This window comes from Ischnura elegans, chromosome 9 (assembly GCF_921293095.1).
Source record: "Ischnura elegans chromosome 9, ioIscEleg1.1, whole genome shotgun sequence".
Classification (NCBI taxonomy): domain Eukaryota; kingdom Metazoa; phylum Arthropoda; class Insecta; order Odonata; family Coenagrionidae; genus Ischnura; species Ischnura elegans.
This window is the reverse complement of record NC_060254.1, coordinates 69,395,102-69,420,570: the sequence shown is the minus strand read 5'-3', so window position 1 is coordinate 69,420,570 and position 25,469 is coordinate 69,395,102. Positions and strand designations below refer to the sequence as shown.

At 38.5% G+C, this 25,469-nt stretch overlaps 1 protein-coding gene across 2 annotated transcripts in view; it reads right to left on the bottom strand.

Annotated features, from left to right (window-relative positions):
• Positions 1-25,469, bottom strand: part of LOC124165261 (netrin-1-like) — a 119,780-nt gene that overhangs the window by 67,537 nt on the left and 26,774 nt on the right. For both annotated transcript variants that reach the window (XM_046542585.1, XM_046542586.1), the window contains exons 2-3: positions 19,072-19,221; positions 17,262-17,306 (exon numbers count right to left, since the gene is read on the bottom strand). In XM_046542585.1, the coding sequence (XP_046398541.1) occupies positions 17,262-17,306; positions 19,072-19,221 (195 nt within the window). The remainder of the gene's footprint in view (positions 1-17,261; positions 17,307-19,071; positions 19,222-25,469) is intronic.

Here is a 25,469-nt window from a genome sequence, read left to right as displayed (position 1 = left end):
TTGGAATGTAGAGTGATTTATTCTCCTAGCAATTCTGACATTTCGTGTATCCACCACCCAAAATGCATGTGTAAAATTTTACGCAAGTAACACAAGACGATGCTATGTAACGATGATATTAAGGAAACCACGCGAACGTAATTTCTTGGACATCCATCAATCAGATGGAAATGCCTAACTTAGTTGATACATTTGTGTTGAAACAAAGTTTCTTCACTCAGAACTTGTCTTCATCAGAAAATATTTTCTATGAAAACGGTACTGGTATTGGTTGGCGGAGGTCTTTTACGTCATGACGAGAAAATACCCACCGCTGACATTTAGACGCTCTTTTAAATAATTCCCCTGAGAACCACAGCCTAACGTCCAATCTGACAGACGAAGTGCTGTATTTAAAGTGCTCTCCATTTAATTGAAAACAAAATACATTAACTGAAACAAATACATATGAGATGATAGGGTAGCATACCTTTGTGCAAAGAGAAAAAACGACACCATTGCTTACTAGAATCAGAGGTACTGACAATTATACATTTACATTTTGGCGCTACTTTTCTAAGGTTTATAAAAATAAGTGTGCATGGTTTTTTCACAAAATGGTTTGTCGCACGCTAATATTACGCCATCGCTATGCCACTGAAAAGGTGGTGATAAAAATAATGATGAAAAATATATCACGAATCCCATTGCCTAAAACGGCAACCACATTTACGATTGGTGGCAGCAGAACTCACCAACATTCATAGGTGGAGAATTTATTTTTAAATAACGCGCTCATCGCGGTACGCAAATCTGTAAGATATCTGAATAAATCAATTTTTACCTGTAATTAAGTTTTCATATCGACCTACTGTATAAATGTGAGTAGGAATATATATTTTCCTTGGAACTGGAGCAGTAGTCAGTTTATCTGGTAGGAAAATATTCTAATTAAGAGATATTCACGAATTGCCTCGAGAAAATATTCCGCTGGACCGGGAATCGAATCACGGACCTTCTGATTTCCGGTAAGCTAAAGTTCCTTGGTTCGATTCCCTGGAATTTCTTAGCCATACACGTGGCAGACTTCGAAATATTACGTAATTAAGAGACGTTTGCGTAAATAAATCTTCATATTTCACATATCCCGGTCGTTTTATCATAATAAAAAGCATGATGTCGGCGGAAGATATATTTTTTTAAACAACAGGATAAAATGCTTAAATTTATCATTTCAATTGATTTAATGAATAAAGATTAAATAATCTACATAATTTAAATAACCACGAGAATTTCCGACTAAATGCCTTTCTACAGCCTATCGCTGTTGTTGAACACCTTATTTATGGTGACACAAGGTTGATAGTTATGGAATTGGATCGAACGTAAACATCATGGCACCCATTATATGCTAATGTTGAAGCATTGCAGAAATCATAATATTGGACGATATTGAACCCATAGGAAACCATCTCGCCCACTTTCTTCTTGGAAGGCACAATTCCTTTCTACTTCGCTAACACGAAATTTTTACATCCTTTTTCTAAATAATGTGGATTTTGGAAGTGGATAATGATGAAGTTATTATATACTCTTGGAATTATCTGTATATCTCAGTACTTTTCAATTTATTTATGCCCAGGAATGATTAAAGGGTCCCAAAATTTCTCTGAGCTCTCACTAATTTAGACGCCTCAATACGTTGATGAAAGCATATCTAGCACAACTTCATCATCAGGTTATAATCCCATCGTTTTTGGTATGGAGCCCCTGGGAACATATTGTTTTTACACTACTGCGCAATTTCCTCATCAAAATTTCTTCAAATGGGATTAAATGATGGCTCAAAACTTCACTCAAATCACGTAGAGTTTTGAAATGTATTTTTTAAAACTTGTTGCAAAAGGGATTGAGAAAATAAAAAAAGACTTGAAAGAGAGAGGTTACAAACAAATGAGAACGAGTTTTCTCAAACTCAAAAGTCACTTCTGGCTGGATGGAAAATTTTACGGGGCAAAGTGAGTTTCTCTCGAATCCCAGGAAGGGTGGTGTTTTCCATTTGAAGTCGTACTCGGCTGCCGAGAAAAGAGATTATTTCAAGTGAACAAGGTCATATTTCACTTTTATTTTTTATGAGATATTAGTCAACGTACATTTTGCTTTCCCTTAATAATTTAAATAACCACGAGAATTTCCGAATAAACGTCTTTCAAAAGCCTATCGCTGTTATTAAAGACTTTATATATGGTGACACAAGGTTGATGATTATGGAACTGGGTGGATTATAAAGAATAAACGCCAAGCTGAATGCTGTGCGTGTCAGAAGGACGTTAGGTTCGAAAACTCCCCTGAGAGGGTACTCTTTTTCGAGAACGGGCTCTTGCCTGGGTGTCATTAAAATACCTCAATCTACTGCAACTCGCAAGGGAATGTCATTGCAAAAATTAAGAAAGCTGTACCTTATGAAGAGTCATGATAAACATTTACCGTAGCTATTTCGCACTTTCTCGCGGCTGTCTAGATAAATTAAAAAAAACAAAGAAACACCACTATACACCATTAAAACCCCATTTCAATATTAGATTTTTCAGAGACTTTCCGATTCCTTCTTGAGAGCTTAACGGAGAGAATTTCAAGTACCGCATTGCGTCCGTCGAATGGGACGTTAAACCGTGTCCCCTTGGCGCCTTTCGTTCAGAGCAGGCTAATGCCGACGCCTGGTTTCTCTCCGCTCTTCCTGCAATACCCTTCCTAATTGCGCAAATGAACTTAGCTCACGGTCACCTCCTGCAAATACATCCTTTTTATTGGACCACCTTGAACTAACGAGAATTTTTCTCAGGGTGCCCGAAGGCTCTATCTAACGATTTGATCGTTGGATCATTCTTCCTCATAGAATGATTCTCCAAAGTCGTTAGAACATTAATAGCTTTGCTTGGTTTCACTATTTAGTGGGCCCTCTTCGCTTCTATAGCGTTGAGGTGTTTTTCCCCGTCCCGTTCCCTCCGCTCCTATCCTTTCCCAGAGGCGTCGTCGGGCTCCTATCGCGGCGGCGCCTCTTTCCTTTTCCCTTCCTCTCCTCCCCCTCCCCGGGTGATAGGGCGTATAAACCATTGGCTTGGTTCCCGGCCCCGGTGCGTTGTATCCCCGAAGGGTTCGCCCTGAACCCTCATACGCTTTGTCCGAAGGCTCTACCCGGTATTTGCAATCGTACCCATCGATCAGCAACCAAACGCAATCCTCTCCGCTACCATGCTTCCAAACAATAAATATAATTATTTGCACATTAATAAAAAAATGAGGTACGTTTTCGTGATAAAAATTCGGTTTCGAGTCTCAAAACTGCGTCAATTATTATGCTTCTTGCTAGTTCTTTCAAATTTTGTGGAGATTCTCCCATAATTTCCGATTCTAATTGCGTGGTATTCCTTCTTCTTCGGACACCCGATTTTATTTCTTACTCCATACTATTCAATCATCGGCGAGTGAAGATGTGACGCGCATGACTTCTAGAAAATGGCACGAAGGTATTTAAACCGGGTGCGTTAAAGAAGCGTACACTAGAAGCCTTTGTTTTAATTCCTTCTTGACTAACAATGGAAAGGTCACACTGGTCCGCACGCACATTTTCATGCTTTTGACCACATATCATATTTTTTATATCATAATAATAATTATTAATTGATAATTATCGTTTTAATAATCGCTGAAGAGGTGGATTACTTCGCACCAAAACAGCTTAAAACAATTATGGACCGCAAGGTCCAGTCAAAGAGAATGCCATTGCAAATTAACAAAGCTTTACACTTATGCTTTATGAAGAGTCATGAAAAACATTTTCAGTAGCTATTTCACACTTTCTCGCCGCTGTCTAGGTAAATTTAAATAACAAAAAATAGATTTATACCCCATCTAAACCCCATTTCAATATTAAATTTTTCAGAGACCTCCCGATCCCTTTTTGAATGCTTTTTGGAGACTTCAAATTTGTCGTGTCGTGTCGAAGAGTGGAAAACTCACTTTCTATCTCATCCATTCCAATCCACCACTCGTACCGTCAGAGCGACCAGAGATCCGAAACTGTCTACTCGACGCCTTGCGCGAATCGGAGGTGATTCACGGCAACTTGGAAAACGAACGGGGGACGTATCGGAACCTATAGATACCCTCCCCTGGTCCGGTGTGTGGAACTTCCGGGCGAGATCTCAATTCGTTGAGGGAAGCCACATCCTCTACCGTTGCTGGGATAGTCGGCATCTACACCGCCCCCTTTCGACCCACGACGCGATTATTGTCCCCGGGGGACCCATGTCCTCCTGGCGGACACCCTCCACCTTCCGTTCCCATCTCCAGAAAACCTTCTCGCTGCAGCTTTAACGACTTCCACAGAAGACTAGACTTCCGCCCAAGACGGTGACGAACTCACCCTCAGCGATTGGGGAAGTGGACGTGGGTACTTGGTGGAATCCCTTCCAATCCTTTCCATCTTTACGACTTATCCATTTTTCCCGTATTCCCTTCCTGCGTTCCATTCCATCCTTGCACCTCACTTTTCTGCAGGTGCAGCCTTGGGGTAACATTTTTTATCGAAGCCGCAAGCATAATTCTTCAGAAAATGCATGAATTTAACCATGATAGATGCATTGATAATTGTCGTGAAAAGCTATTGACATGAAATGGCATGAGAAAAAAATTTCCCTCGACCGAGAATCGAACCAAGGACATTTTTGCGAAAATGACCCAGACTTCTCTTCCTCAGACCAACGAGTGGAGTCTAAAGGTAAATGGAAACAAAGTATTATAAGAGAGTTCACTTATCCGAAATGGACATTAATGTGACACTTTGATGATAATGACACAGAGCTTAATGATAATACATCTGGTACAATGAATCACACTTGTGTATACTTTTTCCCTCGCCTTTTTTTACCGAGCAGCTTTACAATTGCACGGATATAATATAATCTTAGATTTTAGGGATATCATGTAATCTTGCAATATTTTAAGATCTGCACTTATCTACGACCTTAAGGGGCATGTATATATGTATTTGAATATAACATATTAAATTTATTTATAGATGAAATACAACGGTTATGAGAGTATTAAGGCTTAAGAATGACCTGGATGATTGTTGTTATAGTTGATTGAAACCCATGCCAAGTGGTGCTGAAGCACTTGAATACAAGAGCTCACGCTAAAAAATGATGGAAATAAGATAAAAGTTTGCATCTTGAGACAGGAGAGAGAAGAGAATGTTAAGTGCTTAAATTTGTTGCTTCTTCCTTAAATGTGAAATATTCTACCTCTCGAAAATCGCTACTTCATGGCTCATTAAAAATTAAATTTTGACTACGAGTGAATGCAGGACCAAATGGAATATAAAAATCCAGAGCAAATCTGGGCCAAAAGTTGAACAGCAAGAAAAGTAAGATGCTCCACTGCAGTTATATTACAGTGAAATTATTTGTGAAAGCAAATAGTTTTTCTACTTATTTTCGCCCGCATTCGAGTTAAAAGATCAAAATCGTGTCACGACAAAAGAATTTCTGTATCAATAAGAGCCCAAAGGCATGAGGATTATTTATTCAAGTAGCAACGAAATAATCGAGTTGTATCGTGAAAACACGCCATACGTTAATGCACCAGAGAGATTAAGTTCGTCTTTGAAGTCGAAGATTCTCCATTCCAGTTTGTGCCTAAAGATAAACGCCATTATCTGAGCTTTCAGATCGAATGCAGTTCATAACATAAACGGAGGTGTTAGCCACCGATCTCTAGGGTTTTGGCATGCATAAAAACATCGTCTTAAACGCAAAACGTTATGTCAGCGGATCTGATATCCATAGGGGCTAGAGTTAGTAATATTTTTAGAAAGAAAATTTTCAGTTTCCATCTGGTTAATCTGTTTTGAAGTGAATTATCCCTCCAACCTTAAAATTCTTGAACGCCCAGTTAATTTCTTTATTTCTGTAGTGCGACATCATGTTCCTCACCTCCGTAATTCTTCTCGCTCTGAAGTAATGTCTGCCCTATCATTGGTCCCACTATCCACTCGTAGGAATATTCATAATCTATCCTTCATTTGCAATGCCTTAAATGGCAAGTTCCGGTCCTCAGAAATACTCACTTTCTTTTCATTCCACATTCCCACCCGCTCCTTTCGTAATAATCACCTACTACACCAACCGGAATTCCTTCTACCTCTCTCTCAGAGATCACTTTTTTTACAGACTCCCTACCTCTTTCAATACCATTTCGACTACTCACCCTTCCCTGGATCTTTCAATGCCCATCAGATCATTCGAGAGGCAGCTTCAAAAAGCCACCTTCTGAATTTTTTAAATAACGTTTTTATAGTTTTCTTATAGTTAATATTTGTTAAAGCTGCAGATTTTAAGTTGCTATTCAAAGTAAAGGCAGTTTTGGCTGTTTTTGAATGATTCAATAAATTGATGAATCATAATACCTCACAAATTACAAAAGCTCACAAGCCCACGAAAGTCGAATTTGTAATTTTTTCAACAGCAGATTTTATTCCAAATTTCCGCAGCACAATTTGTGGCGGACCTACAATACTCTTTAAGGCCGGCCAAAAGTTAAATTTTGTAATACTAAAGGCTGACCAGAATAGTTATTTTTCTTGATGTAAGACAATTTAATATGAGGAACATAAGTTGCGGAGGCGTAAAAACACCACGAGTGGTCCTCAGGACAGGTAAAAGCTTTTACAAAGAGAACTTAAGAGCTGAGAGCATGCATTCAGATGGGACAAATGCGGATCTTATCAAGATATGATTATCGTATTTTTGTGTTTTTTCCATTTTTGAATTTGGCTCGCAAAGAAAATTTAAGGTGACTACTGGTATGGTGAGGGGGATTGGTCCTTATTTAATTTCTTGGTAAGTGGTCTGCAGAGATTATTTTGGGTTAGAATCACTGGTTGAAGACAATATGGTGAAGAAGGTATTGTTCCAAATTGACAGCAACCAATCTTAAGTGTTGTATTTATTTGATTTAATACTTTAAAACTGGTGCGTTTTCGACCTGAAAATCATCCGTAATTTTGGTCCTTACTAGTATCAGCTATACAGGTTTAAAATTTCGTTTCACAATTTTTCACCACCTTATATAATCTATAACCTTTTCAACATTAGCCTGTATTTCATATTTGAAAAATTTACCTCATAAATTTCTGACAATGAAACGTTTTTTTTATTTTCGTTGCAGGAATATATGACTAAGGTGTATCCATAAAAGTTTTAAACTGGAAATTCGCCATTAACGATGTATTTACTCTATTCATTGTGCCCGGTTGACCGGTATTTTATTCGTCACACATAAGTTTTTTAACTTAAGAAATTACCTTTAAATATTCAGGTAATATAAAGTTTATGGGAAATGAAAGATTAATCTTTGTAAGGCTCACTGATGTTCAAAAACGTTATTATACATTTTCCATAATGGAAATGTTTCACAAAGTTAAACCTGAGATCATCAATTTTTGTATGAGTGTATATTTAAGTAAAACTCTTTTTATTTAAGTAAAACTACGATGATAACTTTTACGGAGTCGACCGCAATGCACAAATTGTGCAAAATCGGGGGATGCGGGTTCGAATCCCGGTCAAGGCGAATGATTTTTACCTCTGTGGATTTTTCGCACAATTTGTGCAATGCGGGTGACTCGGTAAAAGTTATCACCTTGGCTAGTCCCGGTATACTTAAAAATGGTAACTACGTTTTAAACGTATAATTAAAAAAAACATAAAAAATACGTGCGATCAGAACGTGGTAATTCGTCCTTTTGAACAGAGTGAGAGTTGGCGTAAGTGGTTAAGAGGCCATCACGTCTGCCTTCTGAATTCCGAGGAGGGAACCGCAGTGGACTCCTTCGGCGGTCATCTTTCTTATTCGTCTTTTTCTTCTACGAGTACATCGCAGCGATCGTGGTTTCCCGCAGGAATTCGGACTTCCGGGTGGGAACGTCTCATCCCCATGTCAGCTAGAAAGGTGCCAGGTCGACACCTGCCCGTCCCGCTGAATGGAGAGACACCCAGCCTTTTGCAAGAATACTTTTTCAGAGGGCTATATTGAGCATCGAGTTTCAACGGATGTAAATGTAAAAGCAATCATAAAGAAGTGATACTCGATATGTATCTTTAGCCCTATTTATGACGAGGTTTTCACAATGCGCTAATTATTTATCATAAATTAATACTCAATTTATTGTGAGAAGATTTTCGGATAAGAAAGTAAAAGAAAGGTGCTATTTCGCTCTTGTCCCACCGCACCTTGAAAATGCATTGAGCGTATGGGATCCGGTGCAGAAAGGCTTAATCCGCGAACTGAATATAATACAAAGGATGACTGCGCGTTTGGTCAAAAACTGCTACGGGCGTACAGACAGTGTTACCCAGATGTTAAGCGAATTAGGCTGGGAGCCGCTGGAGACTCGGAGACTGCGCGCTAAGCTTAGATTGCTTGAACAATTGAGAATGGATATCTTTAAGAGCGATACAGAGAACATAATATTAGAGCCACACTATATTTCCAGGTCCAATAGAAGTGATAAATTACGAGAGATGTTTTGCCGAACGGATAGATATGCGAATTCTTATTTTCCCCCAAACCATGAAGGACTCTCTCTAATAAGCGCTAGTCCCAACTTCTTTGGAGCACTTTTTTTTTGTGTGTAATTTTTTGTGTAAACGGCTGGTATCCTAACACCCCCAACCACACGTCTTTTAGGCGGCTAGCGGAGTATTATGTAGATATAGATGAATTTTAAAAAGGGTCTCTTTAAATTATAGTCCATTGACAGGGTGACTTATTGATGCGATCGACACCAATGGATATTACTATGTATTTGACTCATCTCGACAATGAAGTCGTTAAACATATTATTTTAACTATCGATTGTGATATTTTGAAATATAAAGTGACGCGTATTTTTCGTTTTTCGATTCATCGCCTACTTAACGAGGTTTTTGGCAGCGAAAAATATTGGACCTCAACCCTTTTGGAAATAAGTTGATGGCGTCACCCGCACCTGCCGACCCGCTCACCGCTTCACAGCTACTCATCTCCTCCTAACATTGGCCTGATGAGTTTTTCTGCCGTTTACAATCTTGAGAGAGATTCCTTCCCTTAATGAGCGGTTCCCTAAGCGAGTTGTTGAATCGTGACTCTAATGACGTCACCAACTCATAAATTGTGGTCGACAAATTTCGTGTTATTTTAATTTTAACTTAACGACTGAATGAGGAACATTTTTTTTGTCGTAGTGTATCTTTCCTTTCCAGTTAACGAATAAGTTTAATAGATTGCGATTTTGGGTCGGAGTGAACGACGCCATAAATCTCATGAATTGTGCATCTGATGAAAATAATGCAACTATTACGTCATAGAATGAAGTCCTAGTTGCTGGCAAAGGTGGAGGTAAGTGGGCGAAGATTAATTTGGACGGAAAGTTGCTTAGACAAGTAAGAGAGTTTGATTGCTAACGCAGAAAATTAGCGATTATGGGGAGGATTTCCTACTCAGCTACGAAATTTATCAAACTGGGGGTGCCAATATGAGCCATACAGACGAAAATAAATAATTTCTCTCCTCCCTCGATAGCTTAGGCTTACTTTCACCACTGGAAGTAATCTTGACCTTGCAATAAGTTGTGTCTAAGATCATCCCATATAAATAGTAATGTTAGAAAGTTAATATTGGCTCCGTGATCACACAAGATGCAAAATTTCAGGAGTTATGTTGAACATAGTAGAATCGTTACATTCCCAAATAATTCGATAACTCTCACCCTATTCACCCATGTTTCCGAACGCAGTACGGCACCACCCAGCATCTTTTTTTTTTTCATTTACCGTCACCTGCTGCCAACGGAATATTTCCCGTGGGAAAGGCCTGTTTCTGAAATGGCGCCGGAGGGCGCTAGCCCTATAGTTGGAGCGGGAAAGAGAGGTGTCTAAGTTTTTTCGAGAAAGATTCCGAAAACTACCTTTTTGATGGATCGATTGAGCAACGCCGATGCCCTGTTGGAAAAAAAATGTGACGGAAAGCTGTGGCTGAAAACATATACAGCTAAATGAAAATGAAACAGAAGGAATGGATATTTTTAATGCGATATTTTCTTACGTATTGGCGATAAAATGTAAGAAACTTCCTATTTCATTTTTGCTCTTGATTTATCCTGTCATCTACCAGCGAAGGTGTGTTTTCTTGAAGTATTGTCACTTCTAAAACTATAAAGAGTTTGAATCATTGCCGCTTATCTTGTACACCGTGGTGGGCATGTAGTCGCTACATTTTGTTAGCTTTTAACATTTTCCAACAACGATTTCGGCTTGAATGAGGATAGAAAATGATAAAATGTCGTCCTTACATTAGTTAAACTTTGTGCTCGCCAAGAATTCTATTTAAAATCCATTCGCTAATAATAATTATCGGGAGAGTTACGAAGATATGTAAACATCTGCTGCGTTCGCGTAAAAATTATACTTTTTACGTAGGTATGAACACATCACCACTATTTCTGCCGCTTCTTATTGCATAAATGTATTAATGATAACAATGAAAGTCATATCATATGTGCTAGACCTATAGTCAAACAAAAAATATGAAATGAAAAAATGATTATGAGTAGTCATACGTTTGTTAAAACTTCGTGGACAGCGGTTGCGCCATTGGAAATCCTTTGCTAGAAACATGTATTTCAGAAACGAAGGTTGAGAAGATCATAATGGCGTTCAAAGTGTTCACACTCGGCCTACCGCGAATAAACCTTTACTCCTTTATCCTTTCATATCGGTTCAATTAAGAAATTCATTGAAGTTCACCACAGCACGTGAAATATATCCATATAAAATAATAAGGAAATGAGCCATAAACGTCCAAAATTCTCCCCATAGCTCCGTGAGGAAGAAAAATCTCGCGCTTGCGAATGTGAGTTTTCAATACCCACAATAAGTGAATTTCTCTAATTTTAATAAAATAATTGTTTATGCTAAAAATAATATTTTTAACTCTACATATAATAACTCACGTAACTTATGCATAGGCTAGTTAAAAATTGTCCATTGCCATTTCAGTAGAGGAATCATTAAACTGTGAGAAAATATCAGAGCCTTTTTATAATTAGAGGTATAAAATTTCCACTATGTCACGGCAGAGACGATGCCATCTATACGAGTCGTACGAAAACTTCGCTTTCGCAAATGTGAGTTCTCAATACTCGCTGTAAGTCATTTCTCTCATTTCATTAAAATCACATACATTGTAATAATATCATGATATATATAATAAAAATAATATTTTTTCATTTTAGATATAATTAATAACATATTAGACACGGTCTCAGGGGTTACTTTGTGGAATTGCTACATTATAGAATAAATAAAATAACTTTGTTTTATTCCACACTTTATTTTAAATAGCACGACCCGAGTTTCAGCATCGAATGCTATCATCATGTGATGCCCGATTATAGCATTAGATGCTGAAACCCGGGTCGTGCTATTTAAAATAAAGTGTGGAATAAAACAAGGTTATTTTATTTACTCTATGATTAATAACGTTATCCAACTTATGAATATCCTGGTATATTATTGTCCATTGCCATTGCCCTCAAGGAATCATCTTAATGTATTTGAAAAACATCCAGGCCTTTTTTAAAAAAATCCAAATCATTGGTATTCGAACATATGTTGGTCTCAAGTCGAAGTACATGTTTTAAAATAATCTGATCAACAGGGTATTGTAACTTGGACCAAAGTAGCTGCTAATTTTTCATTTCGTGCTCTTTAATAAAGGAAATTAGTAAAATTTCCACCAGGTCGGACCAGAGACGATGTCGTCTATACGATTTCTCAAAACTTTTTTGCTCTTAACAACAGTACGGGGCGACGATCGTTGGGGTGGCAACGTGAACCCTGATCCCTTATTTCTTTTGCTTCCCCACTCCCAGTTCGTAAGCTTGGTCCTCCTCTTCCTATAATTTCCCCCTCCCCTCTCCCATCCACAATCATCCCCACACGATCACCAACCTCTGACCCTACTTCCTAACCCCCATCCCACCTCGGATGCCCTCGGGGGAAAGATCCTGCTGACCTCCGTCGGTCGGGAACAGAACTAACTCGATGATGGGGCAAAGGGTACCCTGGGGGCAGCAGATTTCATTAGAAGTCCCGCGCGGTCACACGCTGCCACCGAAATGCGAGCTTCTCCCCTTCACTTGTTCATCCCTAACTCTCCCCACCTCCCTGCGTCCTGCGAGCTAGGCTATACGTGCGACGGGTTGATATTTTTTTTTTCGAGTTTCTCCGTATCTCCACGTCACTGACAATGTTTCGCTGACTCTGATGGTCGAAGAAAATGTTTATAATTCAATACCAAGCATGCTCAACTGCTTAAATAATTAATTTTCTAGCTTATGAAAATGTGCAAATCAATGTCATTAATAATGTATAAAAAGATTTTCGTTTGCTATTTACTGGAATTTACATTCTGATAAAATTTGATCTTGAGTCTCAAGATACATCAGGAGTTCAAAGATAAGCAGCATTTTAAAGGATAGTTTGTAAATTGAAATTTCATGAAAAATTTCCACAATTACTTTAACTTTACTTCAAGACTGGTTACAATATATTTATATTATCGTCAAAAGAAGCTTATAGGTCACCTGAGGATGATTAAAAATGTAATGCAACTGGTAGTGTAAGGACATTTAAGCATACATGGGAAATTGCCAGTACATTATTCTTTGATAATATCTAGAATTCTACCAGGTTTATCATAAAATAACTCTCTATAATATGCAAATCATACTATTTATTAATGGTATCAGCATATCGATGATGACACTCCGAAATATGGCATCTATTAAGATGTGAAACGGGAAATATTCTGGCATCATTTTGGTCTTTAAAACGAGGCCATTGATTCTTATGACACTCTAAAATTAAAAATTGTAACTTCAATCAAAGTGTACATTTCTATTGTATTATCTAGGTAAGAATAATCTAACAACATGTTAGCCTTCAAGTCAAGGTCTATCTTTATAAAATACGCTTATCAAATAGATATTGCACCTTGAACCAAAATAGCCTTGGTGCTCCTTAATAAAGGAAATTGGCAGTCATTTTTGATGATTACTTATAATTTAATTCATTTTAAATGCTTTATGTTAATAACACGAGGAGAATTTAGGGTGGAGAATTAGCGAGCGAAATGAGCTACTGTTGAAAATTTTGGGATCACTAGAAGTAAATATTTTGAAAATGTTCACGTATATATTGTTTAGTATTGTTTACATAATTTTATAAAAGGGGTCGGTTACTTCTTTTTTTTAGCAAGGAAGGTAATTCTTTGACCTGCAACGAAATTGTATCTTGAACTTGCCCTGAGTTTTCCTTTTCCCTTTAAATACGCATTGATAATTTTTGTAGAATTTTTCTCTCTGAGTAACTTTAAATTTAGATTATTTTGGATTAAAAAATTTAGAATCAACTTCCAAATTTACTCTACTAATGAATAGGGCACTCAATTTTCGTCAATAATTTAGTTACCACGTTCCGTTTCCGTTCAGACTAACTAATCAAAGAGATTAGCGCAGGCCATTTCACTCATGCGGCTCATTTGCGGTGCGGAGTGACAAACGACGGCACAATAGCGTGCGACGCGACTCCTGCCCCCAGGATGCATAAATAAGCGCGAGGGAATGGTCGGCCCGTACACGTGGCGTTCCTTTTGGCGGCACAATGCGAGCGGTTCGTGAGATATGCGAGGAGGAAGGAAGGCTCCGGAGAAGAGAAAGAGGCGGAAGCTTTTATGGAGCTGGAAGTGAGAGCAGGATGCATTGGTGACAGTGGAAGATGTCGTCTTCCTCTCTGGAACTTTTTCTCACGGGGAGGAGTGAGAGGACCACCTCGCTGGAACGTTCGCAAGGACAAGAAAAAGAAGAGCGCTGACCTTTTCACACCTTCAAAGATCATTCGTGCCGGTACCATGGCTTCCTCTGAAGACAATTTGATTTCTCCATATGAATTCCTCACCGATAAATGAATGAAATTCGCTATAAATGAAATACACTTATAAATGAAAGTCACCTTTATGAATCTGGCTGTTTCAGGTGAGAAGTGTTGCGACCATTCCATCATCAATGAAGACATGTTGCATGTTCCACTTACACACTGGATTCATTACATTCCGCGGTGCGTTTTGACGCTTTCACATATTTTTCAACAAGATGCAACATCATCGACACTCATCGTGCAGTGACATGAATTATTTTTTAGAGTGGATCCTGCAAAATATCTTATATTTATAATATTCCCGTACGACTCGTCTACAGTGATGTACACTTCGGATTTCTTTTACTACAGTCTTTTGTTGTGTTACATGTGACATGGTTATTCGGTGAATTTTAGTTCTTTTAGATTTAATTAACGATTATTTTATAATTATTGGCGTGGAATGCTATTGAGTAGCGTGGTGACCCAGTAGGTTGAAGGGCCCTGGCTTCATATTCCGGGAACAAGAAAAAAGCTGACCTTTTGACTCCTTCAAAGATCATTCGGACCGCTCCTAAATGTTCCTCTAGCAATTTTCATTCCTCCCTTTGCCTCCCTCTTCAAAAATTATTTTTATCGTAAGGAGAAGATTACAGGTCTCCTGAAGATAATGCAAAATTTAATGAAACCGGTCATGAAACGACATTTAAGCATAGATAGAAACTTACCACTAACTTTTAATTGGATAATATTCCAGGATTCCACCGGGTTAAGCCAGGAAAAACTCTATTTTAAGGAATTCATTCAAGGTCTTCGGAGGATACTGCAAAATCTAATGAAGCGACATTTGAGCATAGATGGAAAATTACCACTTACTTAAAATGTAATAATATTCCATAATTTCATCAGGTTTAACCTGAAACAACTCTCCATTTTAAGGACTTCTTACAATTTATTTACGGTATCAGCATATACGATGATATGGCTCCGAAAAAATGGCATCTCTTATGACGCGGAACGGGAATTATTTCTACATCATTTAGTCGTGTAAGACGAGGCCTTTTGTTGAAACTGGCTGTTTCAGCTGAGATGTGTTGCAACTTTCCATCATGAACGACATAAATTTTGCATGTTCCACTTACACACTTAATTACAATTCACTACACTATGTGTTTAGCTGCTTTCACACAATTTTCATCAAGAATTAACACAATCTACACGCATCGTGTAGAGTAATGAATAAAGTTTAGAGTGGAACCTGCAGAATCTCTTACATTAATGGCATTCATGTATTATATCGTCAACATAGGCGTTTCTGGAAGAGTCGGAAGGAGTTATCACCGACATTCCTATAATGCGTTTCATCCCGTTTTGAATTCGTGAACCCCCATGTATAACGCCCCGGAATTTTGAGCAAGAACCATCGTAATGTAGAAGGTTTGAAGGGTTTTAAGAATTGAACTAACTATTGTTATTATATGGTTTGAATAAAGTTTTTTTTAATATACACGAAGAAAGGTTTTACAGATATGGCAGTTGGAGGAGGTGACCGATATCTGAAGTCATTTGCATCATGAGAGTGGAGAGGAACCCGGTGCTGCGACGCGTCGGCATTAGCGTGCTCTAAACGAAGGGCCCAAAGGGTAACATGATTTATCGTTGGACGGGGTGCTTTGTGGACGCTACTTCCACAAAGCACCTCGATTCACCAATGTGGAAGTGCCTTCCACAAAACGATCAAGGAGGGATAAGACTTTATTTTATAATTCGTCGAATGAAATCGACTAAACATAATGAAATGTAATAAAACTTTATGATTACGTCGAGTCAATTTATGTGGAATTATAAAGGTTTTAAATTTCATTCGGCATTATTTTATTACTCTACGCTACGGATTTGAATCCGGATCCACAGGGTAGGAAGTCAACACACTACCCTTCTAGCAAACCCTATCCCTAGGAGTGGGGGGAGATGTACAACCCCTAAACCTCCCCCCGGATACGTCCATGATCATCAAAGTTACTGGATAGCCACCTTCGTAATTCCTCGGTCACCATCCCAGTCTCATTTCGTACTCCCCGCTGTTTTCTGCTGGGCCCTACGCTCGCCACTTCCACTTCCGACGCCTTAGAATTGAAGAGCAAATTGTCTCACGTACTCTCCCGCCAATTTCTCACTGCTACCGCATTCTCGACCTTATTTCCGAATCCCCGAACTCCATCGCATGCTCTTCTCTCCCTTGAGCGGACTGCTCCCTCGGTTGATTTAACTCTGGCTTGGTTGGTTTACGGAAGAATGAAGAAGCTTTTGATTTTTCTGTCAAGGTGGAATAATAACGTGCGTAGGAGGTATAATATGGTGTATATATGCTACACTGTCTGAATTCTATACGATTTCTACTATACTCGTTTATTAGGATGGATATTGTTTATGATTTGCTTACATAGCGGTACGGTAGATGGTGTCTTTCTTTTTAGGCATCTCAGATATATGTCCACTAGATTAAGAAGATGTACGGCGATACGTAGAATCACGTGTATGCACGGCTATATAAGTGAAATTGGATATATTTCAGATATATTAAAAGAAAGCATCACTCCGTATCCGCGTCGTATTTTGCCTTTTTTCTTAACGTAGTATTTGTTTATAACTAACTTTTTTGTCTTAAAAATTTTAGGGTGTGTATAATATAACCTTTTCAACGTATTGAAACTAATTTAAAATATTTTTCAAAATATTTTCATTTGAGATACGGCCAAATTTGGACATGCGTAATTTCATAAATACTGGAAACTTAAGGGTGATTTTTAAACTTAAAATAGACTAAAAGTCGGGATAAATGACTGGTAATAGGAGGGGACGTTCTCTTAATTACACACTAAAATTGTACTAATCCGTTGAATGGAAATTGTAATTTCCATTTTAAGCCTTTGTTTACAAGGAGTATCTCTTGGGGATTAATTAATAGTCGTCCTCTTACGAAAATTAAAATAAACGAGTTAAAATTATACTTTTCAAAAGGTATTCATAGCATTCTTCCAACACAAATTAATTTGCGTACATTTTTGTGTAAACTTGAATATTCGACGCCAATCACTTTATCTCTCATAGAATCTTCATATTTAGTGCTTGATCACTTAGTTATCAGGTGGTAATATACAGAGGACTTGAATAATCTTGCGAACCGCGGATTACGACTATGACGATAATTAATGTCAAAGAAACGCTAAAGAGTAAAAATATAAGAAAGATGTGTCAACTCACCAGCACCGGCCATCCCAGCAATAGGCGAAACTACCCTCGGTATCTCTGTAAAGGAGAGAGTTGCGTCAATAAATTACGTCTCAAAATTTATCAAACCATTTTGACAAAGGTAATATAAGTAGTGATCATAGAATATGTAGCGATTTTACATCTTAGATGTCCAGCTTTTTTTGTTGCTTTTGCTTTTCCTAGGAGTTAGTGAAGTTAGCTTTTTCATGTATAATTTTGACAAATTGCTCAAACATATGCGAATTTTGCATTTTTTCAAAACTGAATGTGCTGTAACAGGGAGCATAAAACTTAGTTATTCTCATTATTTAATGTTTTTTTCTCCAATAAGGGGTATTTATTGTCATTACGGAGTTCTGTGTGTCGTTTACCATACATTAACTAATGAAATAAAGGATTGGAGTTAATATAGACAATATCTAGATGTGCTCCTCTTTGATTCAAGTTCCTGAGGTTTCTGGGTTTAACATTTGTAACTTAATCCTCAATTCTGTAATTGCAGTAATATTCAGTGAGATAAATCGACACAAGTTCAACCAATACGCTATTTACTTTTTAAAGTTGGTATTGATGTTGAAAATTAAACATTTGCTAGCATATTGAAAATAGCAAATGGGACAGGTTGAAAAACTATCTAAGGTAGAGGTACTTATTTTAAATAGAAATCATATCCTACAAATTAGACAAATTTGATATAGATAGGCCAGGCAGAGCGCGTGACCATGGAAAGAATTGCTATGGAGGCCCTGACCACAGGCTTCGATCATAAACATAAAGAGATATGCCACTTTACCATTGAGGCAGTTGGTCGCAACATCAGCCCGGCTCACTTGGGTGAAATTGCTTATATTTTTACCTGAGGTGCCCATTCGCGAAACGGTTATAAGATACTTGCTTCAGGGTATGCATGCACTGCGTAAGGCGCGTAAGACTAGTGGTCCAGTGCAAGCTTCTCATTTCTCATCATGAAAAACTTATTAGGTTGCGACCAATATTTTTCCCCAGCAACGCAGTTACCGTTTACATGATCGAAGTCCATAGGCATAGAAACAAGGAGGTTGTGAGTACACTGGAGGCTCTGTATTCGAGTTTTAAGCGTGATCAAAATTCCGCCATCTTGGTTTGACCATTTTCGGACTTATTGTTAGTCTCAAACAGTGTACGTATATAATCAAGTATTCTATTCCTTATATCGCCTCTGATTCATAAAATGAAAGTGCAACAATTACTTCTTGATTGTGGTCGGAGTTTTCCGATCGTTCGTCATGTATTAAACTGTCCATATATCGTCGTGAACATACTTTCATACTGGAATATAATCGGGTGTTTTCCCGGCGTAGGTGTTGGATGAAAAGTTCTCGGGCTTTCCACCGAGTAATAAAATCCTTCTCCACCCGGGCGGAGAAGGATTTTATTACCCGGTGGAAAGCCCGAGAACTTTTCATCCATACTTTCATACTATTGTTGCCGCTATCGTAAGATTTCCAATGGCTGTAATCTTATTTATTACCAGTAGAAGTGCAGGGGAATAAATATTTTACATTTGTAAAATGTTATTTTCGGCTAAGCTAGTTGCACAGCTGAACCGTGGTGATTGACAATAATTTTTACTTGGGAAAGGATATTCGAGGCATATTTTCACGAAGCCTTCCCATAAATACACCAGGACAACAAAAAACAAGCGGGCTACCACGCGCTATGGTTCTCCAGGCGTGGCGTTCCCTTCGGTCAAGATGAAATGAAATTTCTGGCGGGCGAATCCGCGAGACGGTGGAGGGCGGATATAGATTAAAATACTCACTGATGCATGGTGCGATGTGGGACCTGCTCTGCTGGTAACCCTTGGCGCATCGGTTGCACGTCGTTCCTGTGACCCCGTCCTTGCAAGGGCACTGACCCGTCGTCTGGTTGCAGGTGCGGCCCGAAGCTCCAATCGGGTGGCACTCGCAGGCTGCAGAGGGAAGGAAAAAACGGATTAGCCTTTGCTGAATACAAGCCAAAAAAATCAGGTGTGTAGAGGATGTTTTCAATTAAGAGGCATCTTTAATCTTAAATAGAGTGGATCACGTCTACCGATTGCCCTCTACCATTTTATCCATGATGCACACGTAAAACTCCAAATCATTGATGTCTTTCAAAAATATACTTTTCAATAAAATGCTATTACACGATAAAAATTAATTTTACCAATATGCTAGTATTATCTGTTAACATTATTATATCATTTATGGAATGTATCCAATTTTTCTGTGTACTCGAGCTCTCATACTAATGTATACCTTTGTATGTTCTTAGTGGACCAAGAGTCCAAGTAAAATAAACATTTCTTTATCTTTATCTTTAAATTTGATAAAAGAACGACGGTGACCGCTTCTAATTCCTTAGTTTTGTATTGTATTTTTCATGAATTTTCTCGTGAAAATCAAATTTATGTGGGTACGTCGGTAAGTGCAGTAATACTGTTGTTACTATTATAAAACTATTACAAATAACTCCACGATAAGGAGGTCAATTTCCTTGAAACGCCATTCAGCAGCCCTGAGGATGAGCCCTGAGTCGGAGCTCGAAACCTCGGCAGAAATGACTTTATAAACCCGGTGGGTATCCCAAGAGAAGTTTACCCACATAATGCGCCGTGAGAGCACCAAAATGTTTTCACCATATAAGTATTTATACTAGTCACAATACGGTTAGGTTAGTGAAATAATTCCCCAAAGCCTAACTCTTTAGTGGAAATATGGAAAAGGAATGGTATATAGAGAAGAATTGGGTAGGAAAAGGTAAATGAGTGATAGAAATACTAAGACAAAAAGTTATGGAAAAGGGCAGAAAAAGCAAAGTGTCACTAGAAGAGACAAACACGAACTCGGTAAATCAATCGCCTCCTTGATTTGATCTGGTGAACACATTTACGCGAAGTACTCAGGTACACACGTACCTACCCAGGTTTGAGAAGGTTTCTCTCATGCAATCAGGTTTGCGAAAATTTCTTTGAAATGCAATTCCGTGCAATGAAACATTATTTCACTCAGCTGCTATACCTCCCTAGAGCGTTCATTAGCTCACAAGGTAGGGGTTGGTTTTCACGGGGGAATTTGGCGAACCACTCCGCCTGTTCCAAATGCACTTCACTCTTCATCCTTTCATTCCCTCTATGAAGTCTATTCTACACTTATTCTTACCCCGCTTTCTTAAGATTCTTCCTTCGAAGCAGGCAATTAACATCCCCTCTCCGCTCAGTCAGTTAACTGATTGACGGTTTTTTGCAAATCATTTACCTCCATTTTCCCTATCAATACCGTTTATTTCCTATGCATCTCATCTAAAAGTTTTCTCTTCTCTCTCGCAATGTCGATGACTTCATTGTTCCTCATCTTAATCTTCCAATTCACTTTCTAGATTCTTCTTCGCACCCACATCTTGTACACTTTCAGTGATTTGAAGTGATGGCATTTACTATTTTAAAGGCTTCACCAGGTATTGAAACAAAATCAATTCCCAGGATTACAATAAGATTCAGTATAAGCAGATGGTAGCGAGTAGCGTGTGTAAGCATGGCCGTACCCAGCGAGGGGCAGCTGCCCCCCCTAGAAGCAAAAACTGCATATGTCTCTAAGGAAAATAATATTTTTTTCCAGCAAATAATTTTAAAAACTAATAAAGAGCTGTTACAGTTTCCTTAAAATGTTGATTTCATTCACTTTTTCCATGCTTAAATCTTACCTACAACTTTAGCAACCATGGCTTGCCCCCCCCCCTCCTAGTTTTGTTCCTGGGTACGCCCTCGTGTGTAAGGACAATATCTGAACATTTATTTGGAACTCATTCTTATACTTATACCAATACTTTCCGAAAAAAGTAATTTCTCTCACAATTTTACTGTTTTTTAACTAGCGGTGAGGGGAGCAAAGAACGTGTTCAAGTGAAACGGAACAAACTTCATCTCCAGAAATCAAGTTTTTAATCTATTAACGTTTTTTCGCTGCTAATTTGCTTCCATTTTCTCCACTACGTCAGTTGTTACGACCAATAAGAGAAATGCTTCTAAAATATCTACTGTATAAAATTGAGGATCTCAATGAAGATATACCTGGAATATGGCCGCCTTATCGAGCAGTAACGCGCGCTTAGAATTGATTAATTTCCATAATATTCCTAGCCTCATAATTACATAGATAGTTCTTCTGCTAAAAGTTGTCTGCATGTTCTAGCTGTGCTTTTGAAAGTGGAAAAGGTCATTTATTTCATGTTAATTTTTGACTATCGCCAGAATGGGATTGAGCAATAGATCGTGTTTTCCCATTTTCTCATGTGATTTTCTTATTCCATAGAAGAGAGTTTGTATGTCCCATCTTTTTTTTCGTTTTCCCTTCTTGGTACTCGCATGAAATTATTGATTGAACAGCCAAAGCATCCTGTGACTGAACCCTGCGTGATAATTTTCATATCTGTCTCACCTTGGAGGACTATGACCCCAAGAGGGGATTGCACAGTAGCGGTACTATTGCCGGAGGTCGGAAACACTCAAGTCGCGTAGAAGTCGAGATGAAAAATGCGACCGAGTTTTTGGGGCATGAATTTCACCCATGGCTGAGCCCTCTCTGCTGCACGTTAGACTTCCCTCTTGCTTGCCGCATGAAAGTGTCAGGGAAGCTGGAGTGCGACAAATTTCGTTTTTGTCCATCGAGCAAAGGTTAATTCGTAATGAAGCCCTTTTCCTCACGACATTTTTTTTCTCGATTTTCAACTCTTGACTTAAAAAATAAAAAAAAAATAAATGTTCCCGCCTACACTCGACGTGGCACTCAACCTTCAACATGATATTCTGACATTTATCAACGAGCCCTGGAATAAAAATATACGCCTTCTTCTCTCGAGAGAGGAAATACAGAGGGAAAAAATTAAGGGCGAAAGCATCATTCTGTTCAAAGCTAGTCACCGCTTCTTTCATATTTTATAAAAAAAAAGTGCAGTGCAATTCACTCCCACGCACATACTTTCTTCTTCCACGTGAATATAATTTTTTTACAAGCTTTCGCAACCACAGCGGTGGAACATTAAAATTTTAGTTAGTGAACGCACACGAAATGACGACTCCTATCTCTTCGCCTGCCTCCTATTTGTACAGCCGCTCTGGAAACACGGAGCGCTCTTTTTCGCTTCAGATAGGAAGAGTGTTTGTCCAACTCGGACCGAAAAATACCTCCGTGCTACCGCCGTACAAACATCCGAAATTTCCGCCATCCCGGTTTAACGGCAGCTGTTGCGCTTTGCTGCACATCAACTGTTTCGTACGACCAAATAAGGGATGCGACATATTTTCGCCGCCATAGAAGAGGACGCCTTCTTTTATCTCCTCACAAGGGGACGAAGAATCTTTCCGACCGCGGCGAATACTTTTTCTCCCCCCACACGAAGTATTATATTTTTTTTACAACCGTTTCAACAATGGTTTCTCATGTCACCGCTTTGTTCGGGCGACAATGACAGCATCTTCTCACACGGCGGTTCTTTATTTTGCTTTCGGTCAAGGCTTGCGAAGGGGGTTGTGGAAGGAGAAGAAGGGTAGGGCACCGGCGTAGAGAGAAAAAGTGATAAAAATGACTCGTAAAAACACAAAGTTTATGTTTCGCAGGTTTATGTAGCCCACGAAAGTCGAAGGACAAAGTCTCGGAGAGGATTTCGTGGGTGAAGAGTTACGGAGAGGAGAAGGAAAGATTGAACTCTGGCACCGTAAAAAAAAGATTAATCATCCGTAGAGACACTCGAATTTCCGTGGTGAAGGAGAAAATTCTCTCGAGACGGGACACTTTTACTGCCGAAATCTGTGCTGCGAATACATATTATAACTGCCGTCCCATCCGTGAGACAATGGCGTACCCACCTCGACGCAGGCCAGCCTCAATTAGCGGTAACATCGAGAAGAAGATCTCTTTCGGAGGAGAATGGACCACCAGAGACTTGTGTGGGCTGGTTTTTGATGCGATGCTGGGCGTCAGCTTGTCAACAGGTGATACTAACGTACGAACAAAATGTGTGACCACAGGAAAAGACTTGAATCTGTGAAATTGAAAGGTTATTTTCTCGAAGGGTGTATGTCAATCCTTCAGTGCTTGAACCCGGAAGTTGATATGATTTGGTGGGGGTAGAGCTCATACCAGACTAAGCAGAAGGTGTGTCGTTACTACACATTCAGGGTGAAAGAGTTAGTTATTTTGACATGACAAATTTTCAAATCTATTTGGTATTTCTCATAGAGAAAATGGGCATCAACTCACCCTTAAGGGAGTAATCAGATCGATCGCGGTTTTAACTCAGGTTCTAACGAAAATTTGCACGGAGAAAACGCTCAGTAAATATTTAAATGTAAAATGTAAACGCTCTCATACATCCTCCTATTAAGCACTCATCACTCATGCTATTACATTGAAATTTCCAGAGTACATGGAGTGCCTTGCCAATTTTTGAATGTATCTATTATGCATAAATTTTATTTTGAGAAATATTGGGAATTAATTTTTTATTAAAATATTATCTGTATGTATTATATTAAAATATTTTGACACAGTAGAATTTGAAATAAATTTTTTTCTCCGTACGCCCAGTAAGTATGAAGACGCAATTAATTATTGTTATTAATCCATTGATTATCCAAGAAAAAAGAATTTTCCGATCTTTTTTAAGCAACTTATGACTCATTTAAAGGTTGTGCTATCGTCTTTTGAATGCCATGATATTTTGCGCAGATCTTTGTAAAATATTCACAGTATATCAAACTTGATCATTTTTCATCAGTAATTTCTCAAATGTTAAGTTTTATATCCGATGTTTAGGCAAACTTCTGGAAAGTTCTATTGTACAAGCCGTGACAATTCAAAGATGTTATGTTAATCAGTACACAGTACGCCACGCAATGATGTGTTCTGATGATGATTGTGTTGCAATCGACGCACGTGTTGTATCCTGTTAAAATAAAATTAGTGATCAGTACCATATCTATGTTTATCATTCGATATGTTGCTCCACGACATCTCTCCGCAAAAAATTGTCATTATTACTTGTTTCAAACTAACTTTTCATGGATAAACTTTTCTCAGGATTCCCAGCGGGTGAAAAACACCTTTTTGCCGACGTTTCGAGCTCCGACTCGGAATCATTCGCAGGGGTACTGAATGTCGTTTTATTTGATTTTTTTGGATGGTAATTCGCATTGTTACAATTGATATGGTGGTTAACACTTTAATAAATGTATTAAAATGCATAATATCAGTTTCTTTAAAACAACTCTTTGTGTTTTTTTATTAAGTAAATTATATTTCCTTATATAGTTTTTTTGTTAGTTATTAAATTATGTTCTGTATCTAGAATTCGTTACGAGGAGATTTGTCAGGCTCCTCAGGATTACCTTATCATTTTGAAATGAGGAAATGAGGAAATGAGGAAAAAAATATATAATTATTTGTTTCAGGCGCGACTTTATGGTATCCACTTAACATAATGAAAAGTAAAGAAAACTTTGTAATTCCAAATTAATGTTTAATGTACGACCTAGATTTAGATGTGGTTCGCCATTATCTGCTACATATGCATTGTTCTCTGCCTTCCATGCATTTATACCAGATGATGGCGAGGCACGTCGAAACCCAGGTCGTACGTTAAGTATGTATGCGGAATTACAAAGTTTTCTTTACTTTTCATTATAGCAAGAGGACATTTTGACAATAGGGTAGTTTTCTTCATCAAATAAAACGAAAGGCATGGATTGCGAATCGTTACCCACCATTCGTGTAACCATAATATACCAATTATTTGGTTTTAGAAATCCCAGTTTAGATAAATATTAATGGTCAACTTTAACCTCATTTAAAAAGTCCAGATTGGCGCCCATGCGATGCCTTTCCACGTGACGTCACAGGGACCTAGTTTCTATACGAGTAGATAGGAGTTATACATCGTCTGAGATTACCAATGCATGAATGAGGCGCAAAGCTCAGGGAAACATGTCTTAATAATCACTTATTAAAACTGGCTGAGGTCGGAAAGTTTTCTTCGTTTGATGGGGTATTAATAATCCTTATTTAAGCCAAGCGTACCTGCTAGCATGGTACTCTGCTACCTGCTAGCAGCCTGCATCTAAGCGGCGCTCATAGCCTCGCACCAAGGTGGGCTCACACAGCGGCCGCCGGAACCAGAATGACG